The sequence below is a fragment of the Portunus trituberculatus genome, chromosome 50, assembly GCF_017591435.1.
Source record: "Portunus trituberculatus isolate SZX2019 chromosome 50, ASM1759143v1, whole genome shotgun sequence".
Lineage (NCBI taxonomy): Eukaryota > Metazoa > Arthropoda > Malacostraca > Decapoda > Portunidae > Portunus > Portunus trituberculatus.
The window spans coordinates 21,888,362-21,905,440 of record NC_059304.1 but is presented as its reverse complement, the minus strand read 5'-3'; the positions used below and the strand labels follow the sequence as shown (position 1 = coordinate 21,905,440).

At 36.3% G+C, this 17,079-nt stretch overlaps 1 protein-coding gene across 8 annotated transcripts in view; it reads right to left on the bottom strand.

Moving 5' to 3' along the window:
* The window catches only part of LOC123499818 (multidrug resistance-associated protein 1-like), a 48,761-nt gene that overhangs the window by 22,029 nt on the left and 9,653 nt on the right, over positions 1-17,079 (bottom strand). For 4 of the 8 annotated variants that reach the window (XM_045248313.1, XM_045248318.1, XM_045248312.1 and 1 more), the window contains exons 2-11: positions 11,998-12,174; positions 10,396-10,521; positions 9,646-9,780; positions 8,733-8,861; positions 8,025-8,218; positions 7,615-7,803; positions 7,195-7,378; positions 6,471-6,639; positions 6,216-6,367; positions 5,701-5,838 (exon numbers count right to left, since the gene is read on the bottom strand). In XM_045248313.1, the coding sequence (XP_045104248.1) occupies positions 5,701-5,838; positions 6,216-6,367; positions 6,471-6,639; positions 7,195-7,378; positions 7,615-7,803; positions 8,025-8,218; positions 8,733-8,861; positions 9,646-9,780; positions 10,396-10,521; positions 11,998-12,174 (1,593 nt within the window). Of the gene's footprint in view, positions 1-241; positions 389-5,700; positions 5,839-6,215; positions 6,368-6,470; positions 6,640-7,194; positions 7,379-7,614; positions 7,804-8,024; positions 8,219-8,732; positions 8,862-9,645; positions 9,781-10,395; positions 10,522-11,997; positions 12,175-17,079 lie in introns of all 8 variants that reach the window. The other 4 variants (XM_045248317.1, XM_045248314.1, XM_045248311.1 and 1 more) reach the window with 2 other exon arrangements.

The following is a 17,079-nucleotide window of genomic DNA, read 5'->3' as shown; positions in this document are numbered from 1 at the left end:
CAACAATTAAAAACAATCAAAACCAAAAGCAAGTCTGTACAAAGATAATGTATAATACCATGTAGGCAGAACATCACCTGGAGAGAGAGAGAGAGAGAGAGAGAGAGAGAGAGAGAGAGAGAGAGAGAGAGAGAATCTAAGTCCAGATGTATATAAGAAATTGAAGTTCCCCACATAAAAGCAGGTAGTCATCAGAAGAGGCAAAGTCCTCTGGGGGGACGGCACTCTGGAGGGACAGTACCTGAACTGATGCCACAATAAGGAAAGGCAACATTGTCATGGGCATGCGCAGAATATTCAGGAGAGACAACGATGTGAAGATCTTCTCTGATGTAAGGATGTGTTCAGGGCTTGACAACAAATAGGTAGAAAACATGACTAAGGTCACCTGCACCAGACATAACAGGAGGGAAAAAAAAGGAAGCATGAAGATGAGAAAAAGATATTAATGAAGGATTACTAGTCAACTTTAATCAATTCATCTAGTTGCTTATTCCTCTTGAGTCCTCCATGGCCCAGCAGTGTTGTGATCGGTCTATCTGATCCACAACTGAGAGTGAAGGATTGACTGAAGACAATCTAGGGCCCTAGGCTCTTCCTTCATTCTCTTCCTCATATATGTCATTAAATGAGCTGTGATGTTGCTGAGGTATGCAATTCTGCCTTACTGTGCAACTGTGTGTGCATGTGTTTGTGTGTGTGTGTGTGTGTGTGTGTGTGTGTGTGTGTGTGTGTGTGTGTGTGTGTGTGTGTGTGTGTGTGTGTGTGTGTGTGTGTGTGTGTGTGTAATTCACCACAGTTGTCTGCTGGTCACCCAGCCAGTCTTCCCCATTACGGAGTGAGCTCAGAGCTCATACACTGATCTTCAGGTTGGATTGAGACCACAACACACTCCACACACCGGGAAAGCAAGGCCATAACCCCTCGAGTTACATCCCATACCTATTTACTGCTAGGTGAACAGAGGCTACACATTAAGAGGCTTGCCCATTTGCCTTGCTGCTTCCCGGGACTCGAACCAGGGCCCTCTCGATTGTGAGTCGAGTGTGCTAACTACTACACTACGCGGTGTGTGTGTGTGTGTGTATTTACCTATTTGTATTTAACTATTTGTGTATTACAGGGCCCGAGCTAAGCTCTCTGTGTCCTGTCTCCTTGTCCATTCCTGTCATATCTCTCTTTCATCTGATTGACACACACCGCGTCAACGACATGACTGCTCAGTTTATTCCACTTATCAATGCTACGATGCGGGAAACTGTATTTTCTCACGTCATTTAGACAGATGTCCTTTATTAGCTTTTTTCCATGTCCTCGGAGATAATTACTTGTGGTCACCTTTATCAACTCTCTATCCAGTATGTCAATCTTGTTCACCAATTTATACATAGTTGTGTGTGTGTGTGTGTGTAATTCACTGTTTGATCTGCTGCAGTTTCTGACGAGACAGCCAGACGTTACCCTACGGAACGAGCTCAGAGCTCATTGTTTCCGATCTTCGGATAGGCCTGAGACCAGGCACACACCACACACCGGGACCACAAGGTCACAACTCCTCGATTTACATCCCGTACCTACTCACTACTAGGTGAACAGGGGCTACACGTGAAAGGAGACACACCCAAATATCTCCACCCGGCCGGGGAATCGAACCCCGGTCATCTGGCTTGTGAAGCCAGCGCTCTAACCACTGAGCTACCGGGCCGTGTGTGTGTGTGTGTGTGTGTGTGTATTTACCTAGTTGTAGTTTTATAGGGCCTGGGCTTTATGCTCGTGTGGCCCCATCTCCATATCTACACTTATCCAATTTCTCTTTAAAACTATGCACACTCGTTGCTGACACCACTTCCTCACTCAAACTGTTCCAAGTCTCAACACATCTTTGCGGGAAACTATATTTTCTAACATCTCTCAGACATCTTCCCTTCCTCAGTTTCTTACTATGCGATCTTGTGCTTCTAATGTCATATTCTTCTCTCAGGATTAGTTTCTCATTATCCACTTGATCCATTCCGTTAATCAATTTATAAACTTGTTTCAGATCCCCTCACTTCTTTGTTCCAGGGTTGGTAGATCCATAGCCTTTAGTCTCTCCTCATATGTCATCCCTTTAAATTCTGGAACCATTCTTGTAGCCGTTTTTTGTAGTCTCTCTAATTTCCTTATGCGTTTCTTTTTATGGGGGTCCACACAACTCCTGCATATTCCAATCTAGGTCTTATTTTAGTACTTATCAATTTCTTCATCATTTCTTTGTCCATATAGTGAAATGCTAATCCAATATTCCTTAGCAAATTATATGTCTCTCTGAAAATTCTATCAATATGGCTTACCGGTTGATTGTTTTCTTCCATTGTCACTCCCAAGTCCTTTTCCTTTTTTTACTTTTCTAGTTCTACTCCATCTCCCATCTTATAGATTCCCACTGGTCATCTTTCACTTTTCCCCATTTCCATGACATGGCTTTTGTCCACATTGAATTCCATCTCCCATTTTTTACTCCATTTCCAGATCTTGTTTAAGTCTTCCTGCAGTATTTCACAATCCTCTTTTTGTTTAATGACTCTGCACAGTTTCGCATCGTCCGCAAACAGATTTATGTAGCTGTTCACTCCCTCTGGCATGTCGTTTATATATATGAGAAAAAGTATTGGTGCCAATACTGACCCCTGTGGCACTCCGCTGTCTACTGTTCTCCACTTGGACTTCATATCTTTAACTATCGTCCTTATTTCTCTCCCCCTCAAGTAATTTTCCATCCATCTCAATGTGCTTCCTTTTAAGCCACCCTTCTCCTCTAACTTCCATAGTAATCTTTCATGTGGCACTTTATCAAATGCCTTTTTTAAATCTAAATAAATACAGTCAATCCATCCTCTCTCTCTTGTACTTTATCAACTATTCTAGAGTAGAAACTCAATAAATTTGTTACACATGACCGACCTTTTCTAAAACCAAATTGGCTATTTGATAATAATTTGTTGTCTTCAAGAAACTCAATCCATTGTTTCTTTATTACTCTTTCACACATCTTGCATATTACACTAGTTAGTGATACCGGTCTGTAATTTAAAGGTTCTTCCTTCCTTCCACTCTTATATATGGGAACCACCTCAGCTCTTTTCCATTCTACTGGTACTGTTCCATTTTCTATTGAGCATTTTATGATGTTGTACATAGGACTTGCTAGTTCTTCTCTACATTCTTTTAATATTCTGCCTGAAACTTCATCCGGTCCCATTGCCTTTTCCTCATCTAATTCCGTCATCAACTTTTTATTTCAAGCTTGGTTACTTTAATCTCTTTCATATGGACAGTCTCTCTATTACCCTGTGGTCTTTCAAATTTGGAATTTATTATTTAATAGTTCTGCCATACTTTTTGGATCTTCCACCATTCCGTTCTCTCCTTTTAACCTTTCTATTGTTTCTTTTTGTCTTATTTTTCCATTTATGAATCTGTAGAACAATTTTGGTTGTTCCTTACATTTTTCGACAATGTCCTTTTCATAGTTCCTTTCTTCTTCCTTTCTCACCTTAGCATATTCATTTCTTGCTGTTTTGAAGTTTTCCTTATTTTCTGGATTTCTGTTTCTTCTCCACCTTTTCCATGCTCCATCTCTTTTCTCCTTTGCCCTAGCACATCTTGCATTAAACCAATCTTTCTTTCCTTCTTCTTTAGGTCTATATTTGGGACATATTCCTGACTCCTGTTTTGTATATTTCCAAAAATAAGTTATATTTCTTGAACTGTCTCTGAGTTTTCCATCTCCTCCCAGTTAAAGTTTTAAGATAGTTCTTGAGGTTCTCAATATCAGCCTTTCTGTAATTTAATCGGTCTCCTTTGTATGATTCATCTCTATCTTCCTTTCCCTCTTCTATATCCATTTCTAATATTACATGGTCACTCTTTCCCAATGGGCACTTATGTCTTATATCATCGTTCATTTGTATATCCCTTGTAAAAACTAGGTCCAATCTTGCCGGCTCATCGTTTCCTCTGAATCTTGTGTTTTCCTTTACTCTTTGGACCATCATATTATCTATCATTAGGTTCAGGAATCTATCTCCCAGGCATCTTCCCCATACCACTTTCATAATTTTTCCAGTCCACCTCCTTACAGTTGAAATCTACTAATATCACTTTTCTCCTTTCTTTAATGATTCTCGTAAGACTCCTTATTGTGTCATTTATCGTGTCTATATTCTTGATTGGTCCATGAATTTGTTTTTGGTGGTACATATGTTCCAATGATTGTTAACTCCTTTTTATTAGTATGTATCTTAATATACAGTATTTCTGATTTTCCTTCCCCAAACTCCACTTGATTTACCACCATCTCTTTCCTTAACATCATCATGACTCATCCTCCTTTTTTACCCACTCTCTCTCCTCCATAAATTATACCTTTTATCTACATGTCTGTATATCCTTTATTTCATAGCCCTATTAATGGGCCAAATATTTAGAATTAGTATTTGATGTATTGTGTACTTGTAAGTGTATCTTTAAGTACTGATCTGATACAGGATAACCTAGATGGGCCCTTGTGGCCCTTTGTTATCCTATTATTTATGTTATGTTATGTTATCTATGTCTATTTTTATTGCCTCATTTAACTTTGTTTCCACCAGGCATACAATATCTGGTTCTTCTTTCTTTATGTAATCTCTTAATTCTAATTTACTTGATAAAACCCCATCTATGTTTGTATACATCATTTTTAATCTCTTGTTCTTATCATTTTTAGTTAAACTTGCTCCATTTTTTTCTCTTCCTTCTCTTTTATATACCATTTCCTTATCCTGTCTCCTATAATTCTCCAAAAATGCCTTCTTCTCCTCCTCTGACCTTTCATTATTTTTTTCTCTTGCTTCTGCCACCAGTTCGTTGTGTCTCTTCCTTTTCTCCTCATTTCTATTTTTCTTTATATATATATATATATATATATATATATATATATATATATATATATATATATATATATATATATATATATATCTTTGAAACCTTCTGTTTCTCTGAGTTTTGTTTTCTATATAGTATTTCTTCTGTTGCTGCTTGTGATTTTAGTAGTATCTTAATTGGTCTCACTGTTCCTTCTTAATATGGTCCCATTCTATGGATTTCTTCTACTTCCTCTTCTAAGTTCTGTCTATACTCATCATTTAGATGTTTTAGTAAGTCTTTTACTGATTTAATTCGTCCTTTTCCCTCCTTGGTCTATATTTAACATTTTTTTCTTTCAGGCCAAAAATAATTAAACTTTTTTTTCTGCAATTTCTTCTTTGTGTGTGTGTCTGTGTGTGTGTGTCTAAAAAATTGAAGACTATGTGAGGAGCCTTGCTATAACAGATAAATAGCCAATACCATTCCAGAAATATGGCAAAATAAAAAATACAAATTGTTCATATATGAGAAATTGAGAAAATAAAAAGTTTGATTTTAAGAAAGCTCCAAGAATACTATCTTTTCAGATACAACAAGTCACAAGGAAATATATAATCATTGAATTCAGTGAAACCTTTCCCTTTATGAGAGACCATGAGCAACTTGGTTTTGAAAGAGGGCTTTTAAAATTGACCTAAAATTCAGCATCTTAAAATTTATCAGCCTATTGTGCAGGTCTACAGATTAATCTTATTGTAAAAACATAGCATTAATAATACAATTAAATACAATAAAACACTCGGGACTGACCAAGAATGGGGTGCAGGTCCAAATGAAGGAAGTACCGGCATTAAGGTAAGCAGCCTTCTTCAACACTTTAATCTCCTGGTCTCTCACTCCCAATACTTGCTCCTCAAATGAGGGTTCCCATGCATACAGCTTCAGCACCTGTAAGCCGTGTGGTATGAAAAGCAATTTCTTTTTATAAATGGCACAATAATAATTTCCTAAAAAATAATGAATGCCAGAAAGCAAGTGACCAACTGAATGTTGCAGGACAGTCTGTGTGCAGCCACTTGCCACTGATGCACATTCACATTTCAGTGTCCTGTAATTTCTAAATTACGGTATTAACAGAATTTAACCATGTAATATTTCTAATTTCCAAGGCCTTGATCTTTGGTTTCTGAGAGTATATGACTTTTCTTCCAGGTTACCTCAGATATATATCCTTAAAATGCATCCCTTCTTCATCTATTTTTCAATGTAAAACATCAATGCAAGCTGGCAGTGACATCTTCACTCTGCCATACTGTCCTACTCACCTTGATGCCATTGAGGATTTCATTCATGAGTTTGACACGCTTGTCTTTGCTCTTCATCTGACTGATCTGGAGAATCTTGGTCCTGTTAGCAATGAAGCCATTGACAGGGATCAGCACTACCATCACCCCAACCCCAGCCAGCACAGATGGACCTAAACACAATCATTAAATATTAGTTTTTTTTTCTCTCTCCATATAAGATGAGCACTGGCCAAGGACAACAAAAGACCAACACATTTTAGCTTTCTCTCTTACCTAGATGTTCCCACAGGAAATAAAGGGCCAGAGCAATCTGGAAGGGTGCTGACCACAGCATGTTGATATAAGCCATGAGATCCATGAAGCGCTGAGCATCCACAGACATCAAGTTGACAATCTCTCCCACTGTTGATTCCTTTTTGGATGAGCTGGAGATAAGCAAAGCCTAGCAATGAAAGAAGATAATCTTTATTAGAATTCTCATTACATTAAAATATGAAATTATAAGATGTGACAGTGATAAATGACCTTAGCATAGGTAAATACATAAGACAAATATCCATTATTGTTTATCCATATTCTTTTCTTCCAGCAAAGCACCTTAGGAATGGACAGTAACAAAAAACTTAGGGACTGTCTTCTTCAAAGTTGTGAGCATGAGTGGCTACAATAATCAGATGAAAATCAAATATATTGAGTAAACAAAACAGATAAGAGCTAAAACAATGGACTTTCTTCACACATAGCATCTTTTCCTCCCAAATGCTTAATTATCATAATTTGTCTGTAAGACATTTCTTTTGCTTCTCGATCCTTTTACCACTTTTGCACTTTTTTACTGAACACAGAATACCTTCCACCTCTTTAATAACTTAAATGTATCTCTTGTTTATTTTTTTATATGGTTCTTACCTGTTTGTCATTTTGTTGTTATATTTGAATTTCTACTTAATTCAAATAAAGATATGTTCAAGCAATAATGAACACAGTAATGCCTTACCTTGCGGTACACTGCAGAAATAATGCCGGAGCGCACCTGGAGGCCTATGAGATACATCTTCTTGAAGTACTGAGCTAGGATAAATGACTGAGTCTGGGCAGCGACCAACATCACTACTGCATAGAAGTAGCCTTGCCATTGAGGTGCATCTTCCTCATCTGATTCAGTAAAACTAATCAGCATTCTGCAAAAAAAGTAGTCATTAAGTGAGGCAAGATCTACTAGTTATTCATTTGTGATGAATAGAATTAAGTCAAGTCACAAGCAGTGACAAAAGAAATTCCAGGAAAGACACTATAAGTTGAAGGAACAGGAAGAACATAAACAATATTCAATTGAAATATAATAACAATCAATCTATATCAACAATAATAAATTGATAATCACAGAAAAACAAAATCTATTTCCAAAGTTACGCACTTGAGGACCTGTGGACTGACAAACTGCAGTGTGTCATGGAGAAGCTTGAGGACAGCACCAAAGAGGAAGGGCAGGCCAAATGTGCTGACCATGGTGGGCAGGATGGACAGTGGCTTTTTGGCCTTCCCTCCTGTCTCTGTGTGGACTGCATTGTTGAAAGGCTCACCGTTGGCATGAGAATCACGCTTCCTGTCGGTCAGTAAAGTCTTAAATTACCTGCTTCTGTATCCTGACAATACTCACAAATACTGCACTATATTCTGGCATGTATCTTGGCGTGGAATTTGAGTACACCAAAGCTATTTAACTCAAAGCTCATGATGAGTAATAATCACATACATCATACAATCCTACTCTGAGAAAATTTAAACGGTTAAGCCAACAAATTTTTTAGAGTCTGCAGTACTGACTTTTCTGCCTTGCGAACAGTCCTCTTCCAGTTTTTATCCCATCTGCCCACGATGGTGTTAGTGGCGTTCTCATACTGCAAGTTCCACATGTCCTCCTGCACTAGGGGGTTCCTGTATCCCTTCCAGATGAGTGGATCCAACCAGGCAAAGGTGATGCGGCTCAGGAAGGAAGCACTTGTCTCAGGATTTGGTTTCTGGAGATAATAAAAGAGAGTTGCAGGCTATTCATAAAACTTTTGAATGGTACTGGATGAAAATCAGAAATTCAGACCTGATAGGAAGGGCCACTAGCAACTATTAGCTTCAGAAATTAAATATTTACTTACCATGACCAATAAACAAGACAAATCTTTACCATTCACTTAGTAATGAAAAAATGTGTTGGACTAGCTTTAGAAATTAAATATCTACTTATTATGATCAGTAAACAAGACAAATCTTTACCATTTAGTTAATAATGAAGAGATGTGTTGTGCCTCTAGCAAATAAAGCTCATGACTTCACAATAGATTTGACTTACTTTGTATGTATTTTCTATGGTATTTGTTGAAATGTTGATCACAGGCTTCATTATCATGTATGTACACTCACAATAGTGCAGAATCAAAACACAATCAATGAAACTGAAATTGTGAATCCCAAAAGCTTTGGAATCTCATCTCTCTAATACTCATGTTATAAAGCAATGCAACTAAAGCTGGCACACACCTCACCACGGGGGAAGAAGATGTACTGCGGGGTGGCTTCACCGAAACAGTGGATGAACCACATGATACATATGAGTGGGAAATATATCATGTAGGTGATGAAGCGCATCTCATCATATGCTTCATCTTCCTGTGGAGAAAAACAAGAGGTAAATTTTACAATAAATCACATAAAAACAAATTGATTTATGACAAATGGACAAATGCAGTATAATTCTGAATAAAAGCTTCAGTGAAACAAATGTTTATTGTGAAAAGGTGTCCTGACATCCTCCACAGCCAAGCACAATATAGAATGCAAATAGACCTAATAAAATGCTAACACCTTTTAAATTAACATAGTAAGCAGGGAGAAGGGAGACTTTGGAACAACATGAAAAAATATACACCAACTGATGAGCATACTACACAAATACAGCAACAGGATGAGGACCAATGAGTAGTTTGACCCTTTATACAAAACAGGAATACAAATAGTTGTATATATATATATATATATATATATATATATATATATATATATATATATATATATATATATATATATATATATATATATATATATATATATATATATATATATATATATATATATATATATATATATATATATATATATATATATATATATATATATATATATATATATATATATATATATATATATATATATATATATATATATATATATATATATATATATATATATATATATATATATATATATATCTATATATATACTCACTCTCACTTTTTCTCAAACACACACACAAAGAAGGATGGAACTGATAGCCTTGTGTTCTTGCTTCTCTACAAGACTATAATCCTTCAGTCCATACTCTATACCACTTCTCTACTCATGGACCAGAGATGACATGAAGGGAAGCAGGGTCAGCTCCTCACACAGCACTTACCGCACTGTGCTGCATAATAAGTGTCCGGAATTCTGGAATGCCACACACCATCAGGAGGAACCAGAATATGAAAAGATGGCCAGATGTCTGCAATCCTCTCTTCTTGTTCAGTAGCATGAATACCATTTCCAGAATCTGTAATTCAGTGTGTTGATCTCAGTGGAAGTTGTGATGGCAATAAATCATGTGGCATCTATTTGCGATGTCCAAGGCATTACAAAAAAGGATGTGAGCCTGTGACAGACTTGCCAAAGTAGGATTGAGATAGTATGAATGGTATGTGTAAGTGGTAGGTTTGTATATAATTGATGAAAAATGTTGATGTAAGTAGTTGAGCATGTAACTCCAAATGCAGCTCTAACTTCCAAAAGATTACAACAATTATTCCCAGAATAGTGATATTTCTCATGACATTGACTATGCATAAAAATTTCAGAAAATTCCACATCAATGAGACAATCTGGAAATCTTTCTCTTTAAAATGAATCTAACAGAATTGTTTTCATGCTTATCAACAGAATGCCAGAGTGTCATTGAAGTTAATCTTATCAACTTATCATTAACTGAAGTGCGAAGATACACATGTTCCCATCACCCATATAACAAAACAAGAAAGAATTACTGATTGAAATCAACTTAAACAGAAGATTCTAGGGATGGTGAAGATAATTAGATCTTGTTTCCTATTTAACTGATCAAACTTGCACTACTGTTCAACTCAAAGGCTGGGGAATAAATCAACACACATACCAATGAAAGGAAAATAATAACAGGAGTGACGTAATCCACACTTGGAACATTCTCTCCAATGCTGTTTTGGTGGACGGCATAAAACAGATTGACACACTGAAGGACAAGCAGTGCCATTGTGGTAACCTGTGAGGAACAAATATTATTGACACCATAGAAATGTGTCAACCAATTTCCATCTAATCCATAACATCAATGGTAATAATAATAATAATAATAATAATAATAATAATAATAATAATAATAATAATAAAAAAAATAAAATAATAATAATAATAATAATAATAATAATAATAATAATAATAATAATAATAATAATAATAATAATAATAATAACAATAACAACAATAATAATAAATAGATAATAAGAAACTTATTCTGAAATAATGAAAACTTATCTACAACTGTCTCATCAAAAAATACCATATAATATACACACTAATAACATAGTTACATTCATACTCACATAAATCACTTTGTACACCTACACTGTACAGTATATATATATATATATATATATATATATATATATATATATATATATATATATATATATATATATATATATATATATATATATATATATATATATATATATATATATATATATATATATATATATATATATATATATATATATATATATTTTTTTTTTTTTTTTTTTAACAACCAGATAATCATTGAGTTATAAACTTCTGTTGTTCAGTTTTGTCATTAACTGATACACTTTTTACTAAGTACTAAGTGGAACATTAAATTCTTTAAATGATGAAACTATAAACTTTAGATGATGGCTGTTAGAGGCACATAACTTTTTCCTTTACATCTGTGTTCCCCTTGACAAGTCAGGGTCAGGATGCTGAACCTTAATGCAGGACTCCAGTTTGACACATGGGAACTGTAAGTGAGTTGATGCCTTTCCCAGCTTTGGAGCATGGCCAGACTCTGTGGCCGTGTGCCTGAGGGCTCACCACCCCAGCCAGGGAACCATTGTGCCATGCTGGCTATCATCAAACTATCAATGTGAATGATACGTTTGCTTGGTGCAAAGCTGATCATAAACTTGTGTGCATAGATATGACTTTAATGATTTTTCACATGCATCACACTGCTTGGACTACACATATCCATAATCTGTTTGCAGCTTATTCTATTGTTTACAAAACAAGAAAATATTGTTACATAAAATTTTCAAAAACTCCAAAAATAAAGTTTTACTTTGAATTACTTTAATAGTGTTTGAGTGAATATTCTTTATTGTTCTAGTGCTTGACAGTGAAATTAAGGTCTTAATCTGCCATCATAGTATTACTGTAATGCATTTCCCCAACAATGTGGATAAAATTATAGAGTATCAAGGAACATCATATAGGGGTCTGACAGTAATAACAAGGAAAGGAAGATGAAAGCATCAAGAAATAAATCTGTAAAGCATTAATAATGAATAGCTTTTCCTGTATAAATTTCCAGTACAAACAAAGAATTATACTTCACAAAATGCAAGGAAAGGATGAGTTGCAAGGTCTTGGCAGGGTGTACCACAAAATATGTCAAAAACATCCTGTGATCCTGCCAACTCTTCAACAATCCTTTGTAACTCACCAGCTTGGAGATGTTCAAGATGCTCCATGGCACCAATCTGTCTACACTGTTACGGAGATTGGCCACTTCAATGGGTGCCAGCAGCCACAGGTACCCGCATGGAACCCACACCAGTACGGTTCTCTCAAAGCATAGTGTTAAGTCAGGGTTGGTGGTGTTCCAAGTAAGTGTGGAGTTCTGAGGCACAAAGGAAAAAAAAAATAAAATAAAAAAAAAAATGGTATGGTTATACAAATAGGTGTGCTGTACTACCTAATTTCAAATATATGTACATATTTATGAATGAGTCACATTCTATCAAAATCTATTCATTTTACCTTAAAAAGAATAAAAAATCTACTGCATATTTAGAAATCCTTACTTTCTTCAATGAAATTCAGATTATTCTATACAAAATAATCTAAACTACAATCTGCAAATGCAAAAAAGATGGTACAACATCCAAAAATTCTCAATACAACACAGATTCCACAAATTTCCATTTACACAACCTATCTTTATAAGAGCTAACTCAGTGGTTCGATTTGTCATTGTTTTCATCGTTACTCCATGATGATGCACATTATCCTGCTTAAGCAAGTAGTTTGACTATAAGACACTGTTGATGCACTGAGCTGTGTCTGTTTTGCATGCAGGCCACAGATGAAGCTGATCCACTACAAACAAGCACGACCTTATCTTACTTGTTAACCAAGGAATATTTATAGATATAATTTTTCATTTATGGTATTTTTGACACACACACACACACACACACACACACACACACACCGGTAGCTCAGTGGTTACAGCGCTGGCTTCACAAGCCAGAGGACCGGGGTTCGATTCCCCGGCCGGGTGGAGATATTTGGGTGTGTCTCCTTTCATGTGTAGCCCCTGTTCACCTAGCAGTGAGTAGGTACGGGATGTAAATCGAGGAGTTGTGACCTTGTTGTCCCGGTGTGTGGTGTGTGCCTGGTCTCAGGCCCATCCGAAGATCGGAAATAATGAGCTCTGAGCTCGTTCCGTACGGTAATGTCTGGCTGTCTCGTCAGAGACTGCAGCAGATCAAACAGTGAAACACACACACACACACACATACAATGGTGGAGATGAAGCATGAGAGACAAGTGAGTAGGAGTGAATTTCCACTGAGAGGTTTGAAGAGAGATAAAGTAGGAGCCTTGACCTTCCTCCAACATGCAGTTATCACTTTTCACTTTTCATTGTGTTAAACAGAATTTAAATCACTTCAATATAAAGTACCATCTAGTCTTCCACAAATCATCAGACACTCATAACCTCATCACACTTCTGTATGAACTACATTAGAACTTCATGGAACTGAGGCTAGTTTGGCTTAGATGTCACCAGCAGACAAAGTGCAGCCAAGCTATCGGGAAAAGCTGGCAAACAACTGCGAGAAGTAAAGGAGCATACAGTCTGTGAAGGGTATGTGAAGGCAAAACATTTAGGGAGGCGGTGGTGTAGTGGATAAGGTAGTGAGTGTGGGATCGAGCAGATGTCCACGCGTAGGTTTGAATCCCATCATGTACAGCCTTAAATGCTTTGCCATTTGTCGAGTGGTTTAAAGTTACCTACACGTCACCATGATGCCCAGGTTCTAGGTGGTTACACCAAAGATGCACTTGGGTGGTGATATGAGCCCCAACATGTATAGGAACCACAATAAATAAAACTGCCTGCGCCACTAATGGGTGGAAACTTAACAGCACTTCCTGCATATATTCTTCAAGTATGCCTACAGGTGCTACAGGCCATATAAAAAAAAAAAAAAAAAAAAAAAAAAAAAAAAAATCAAGTAATAATAGATATGTATGTGACGTGCCCTAGTAAAGCAACTTGATCCATCAATGGTTTGGTTGCAGTCACAAAAATATATGAAACTTTGTACAGTAAAAATAACTGCCAAGTTTCCCATTCTCACAATATATCTATATCTATATCTATAGTGTGTGTGTGTGTGTGTGTGTGTGTGTGTGTATTTACCTAGTTGTATTGTACAGGGTTCGAGCGGGGCTCATAGTGTCCTGTCTCCATATCTCCATTTATCTAGTTTTTCTTCAAATTTATGCACACTATGTGTTGTGACAATTCCATTATCCAATGCATTCCATTTTTTCACCATTCTGTGTGGAAAACTGCATTTTCCAATATCCTTAACACACTCCCTCTTGTCCTTCCATCTTCTTCCATCAACAGCACCAGGTCTTCTTTGTCATCTTTTCAATATCATTTACTATCTTATACATTGTTATTAGGTTCCCGCGTTCTCTTCTATCTTGTGAGGTTGGCAGTCCCATTTCCTTCAGTCGTTCTTCATATGTGAGGTCCTTTAATTATGGCACCATCTTTGTAGCAATCTTCTGTATCCTTTCCAATTTTCTTATATCCTTTTTAGAGCTCAGAGACCATACCACTGCTGCATATTCCAGCCTTGGGTGTATCATGCTTGTAATGATTTTTTTCATCATATCTTTATCCATGTAATGAAATGCCACTCTTATATTAGTCAACATCTTATATGATAGTCCAAATATCTTGCTTATGTGTTTATCAGGGCTCAGATTTTCTTGTATGATCACTTCAAGATCTTTTTCCTCTTTAGTCTTCATTATTTGCTCCTCTTCCATCAAATAGTTCCAAACTGGTCTTCTCTTACTCTTTCCTAGTTCCATTATGTGGCATTTCTTGGCATTAAACTCCAATTTCCACTTCTTGCTCCATTCATAGATCTCGTTTAAATCTTCCTGCAACAGCAGACAGTCCTCTCTGGTTTTGATGACTCTTAGCAACTTTGCATCATCAGTGAATAAATTTATATAACTGTTTATCCCAATGTGAATGTTGTTTACATAAACTTGAAACATAATGGGGGCTAACACTGACCCTTGTGGCACTCCACTAGTTACTTTACCCCAGGATGAATATGTATCTCTGATCACAGTTCTCATTTCCCTATCCTTCAAAATTAATAATCTCTTGTCCATTTGAGCAAGGTTCCACGTAGTCCTCCTATGTACTCTAGTTACCAAAGAAGTCTTCCATGCGGGACTTAACTATTGAGTAGAAGCTTAATAAGTTTGATACACATGACCGCCCTGTCCTGAACCCAAACTATCTGTTCGATATGACTTGCTCCTCTTCTAGAAATTTAACTAATTTTTCTTTGATAATTATTTCACATAACTTCCCTATGAAACTTATAAGTGACACTAGTCTGTAGTTTAGTGGTTCAGTTGCCTTTCCTCCTTTAAATATTGGTATTACTTTGGCTTTCTTCCACTCTAGTGGAACTTTCCCTTCATTTATTGAACTTTTAATTATTTCCCAAATTGGATCCAGTAATTGCTCTTTACATTCTTTCAACACCCAGCCTAAAACACCATCTGCCCCCATTGCTTTTCTGACTTCCAACTTATCCAGTAATCTTCCAATATCCTCTTTGTGCACTGCAATCTCCCATAACCCTTGGCAATCCAATGTCCTATTAGGTTCTGTGAAATCATCTTCTACAGTGAATACCGTTTTGAAGCTCTCATTCATTATTTCACACATTTCCTTCTCTGTTTAGTATGTCTTCCCTTCTTTAATTATTTTTTAAATTGTTTCCTTATTCTTTGTTTTGCCGTTTATAAACTTGTAAAAAAGTTTGGGTTCATTTTTGCTTTTATCCACTACATCTTTCTCAAACTTTCTTTCTTCCTCTCTCCTTACTCTAATATATTCATTTCTAGCATCTTTGTACTGCCGTCTGTTAGAGTCATTTCCCTACTTTAAGAGTTTCTTCCATGCTTTATCTTTTGCCTTTTTTGCTTGTATGCATCTAGCATTGTACCATGCATATATTTTTTTCTGAACTCTATAAACAGGAACAAACTTTTTTACTCCTTCATTGTATTTCTGCGTGTGTTTGAGAATAGCATATACATTTCCATTTTTAAAACTTTCCCTCCTCTTCCTATTTTTCATTCCCTGCCTGGTTTCCTTCAAGGTCAGCCTCTTAATTCACAGTAAATGGCACTGCCACCATAGACTAATTGTCTTTGGCATACTTGTCACTCCTCACATTTTACTTCCATCTCAATTTCACATGCATCGTCATTAAAAGCTTGTGCATTCTTACAAATGTTTCCAAAATATTCTTTTTAACGTGATATTTTCTGAGAAAAATTGTAAAACCAAATTTTCTGGATTACAAAACATCCGCTTTCCTTTAGTTTGTAAACCTTCACCTGATTGGTCAATTACAGCCAACCAGCATTTTCTAAGCATCTAAGTCTATCTCATGCTTTGTTGTTGTTGTTGTTGAATGAGTCTCCCACCCAGACATTGCCCTGGACCTGACCAGGGGCTGCAACCCCTAGACCCCTGCTACTCAATCTTTGGGACTTCCAGGGGTTGATAGCTATGCTTTGGATGTGTATAGCCATGGCCTCAGCAACTCTGCTGGTGGTCACTAAGGGCAGTAAAAGGTTGAGGACAACCAAGATGCAAAAGGTGCTGCATTATGTCTGACTGGCTGCCAGATGTTAATGATGAATATTAGAGACAGATATGTTATTAAATTTACATGGCTCCATCTTAAGAGAGGAATTGTGTTACTGTATCCTTAGTTAATGTGATAAGTATGCTTTCCCATCATTTGTTATTTTGCTCTTGAATCTTTGGGGTTGGGTTTCTGTTATGTGCATAATTATTGCAAACACTGCATGTGTACATCATACTCTAGTGATACATGTAAATACACTTATATTTTGCAGAAAACTGGGAACAAATTTCCCAGTTGATTATTATTAAGGAGATCCTAAGTATGTATGTACACTGTGGCAGAGACAAATGAGGATTCTCAAAAAAGGATAGCAGCAGTTCTCTTGGAGCAATGTGTCTATATGTCTGAAGCAAACAAACGGATGAAGCCATGATCAGCACCTTAATTCATATTTGCAAGGTCATAATTCATAATAAAAAAAAAAATAAATAAAAAAAAAACTGAGATAGGTTAGGAGAGTCATCTAGCTAATCTAAAGAGTTCATCATATTCAGCTTTGAAAATAATTGTGTACAACAGTGAATCAACCT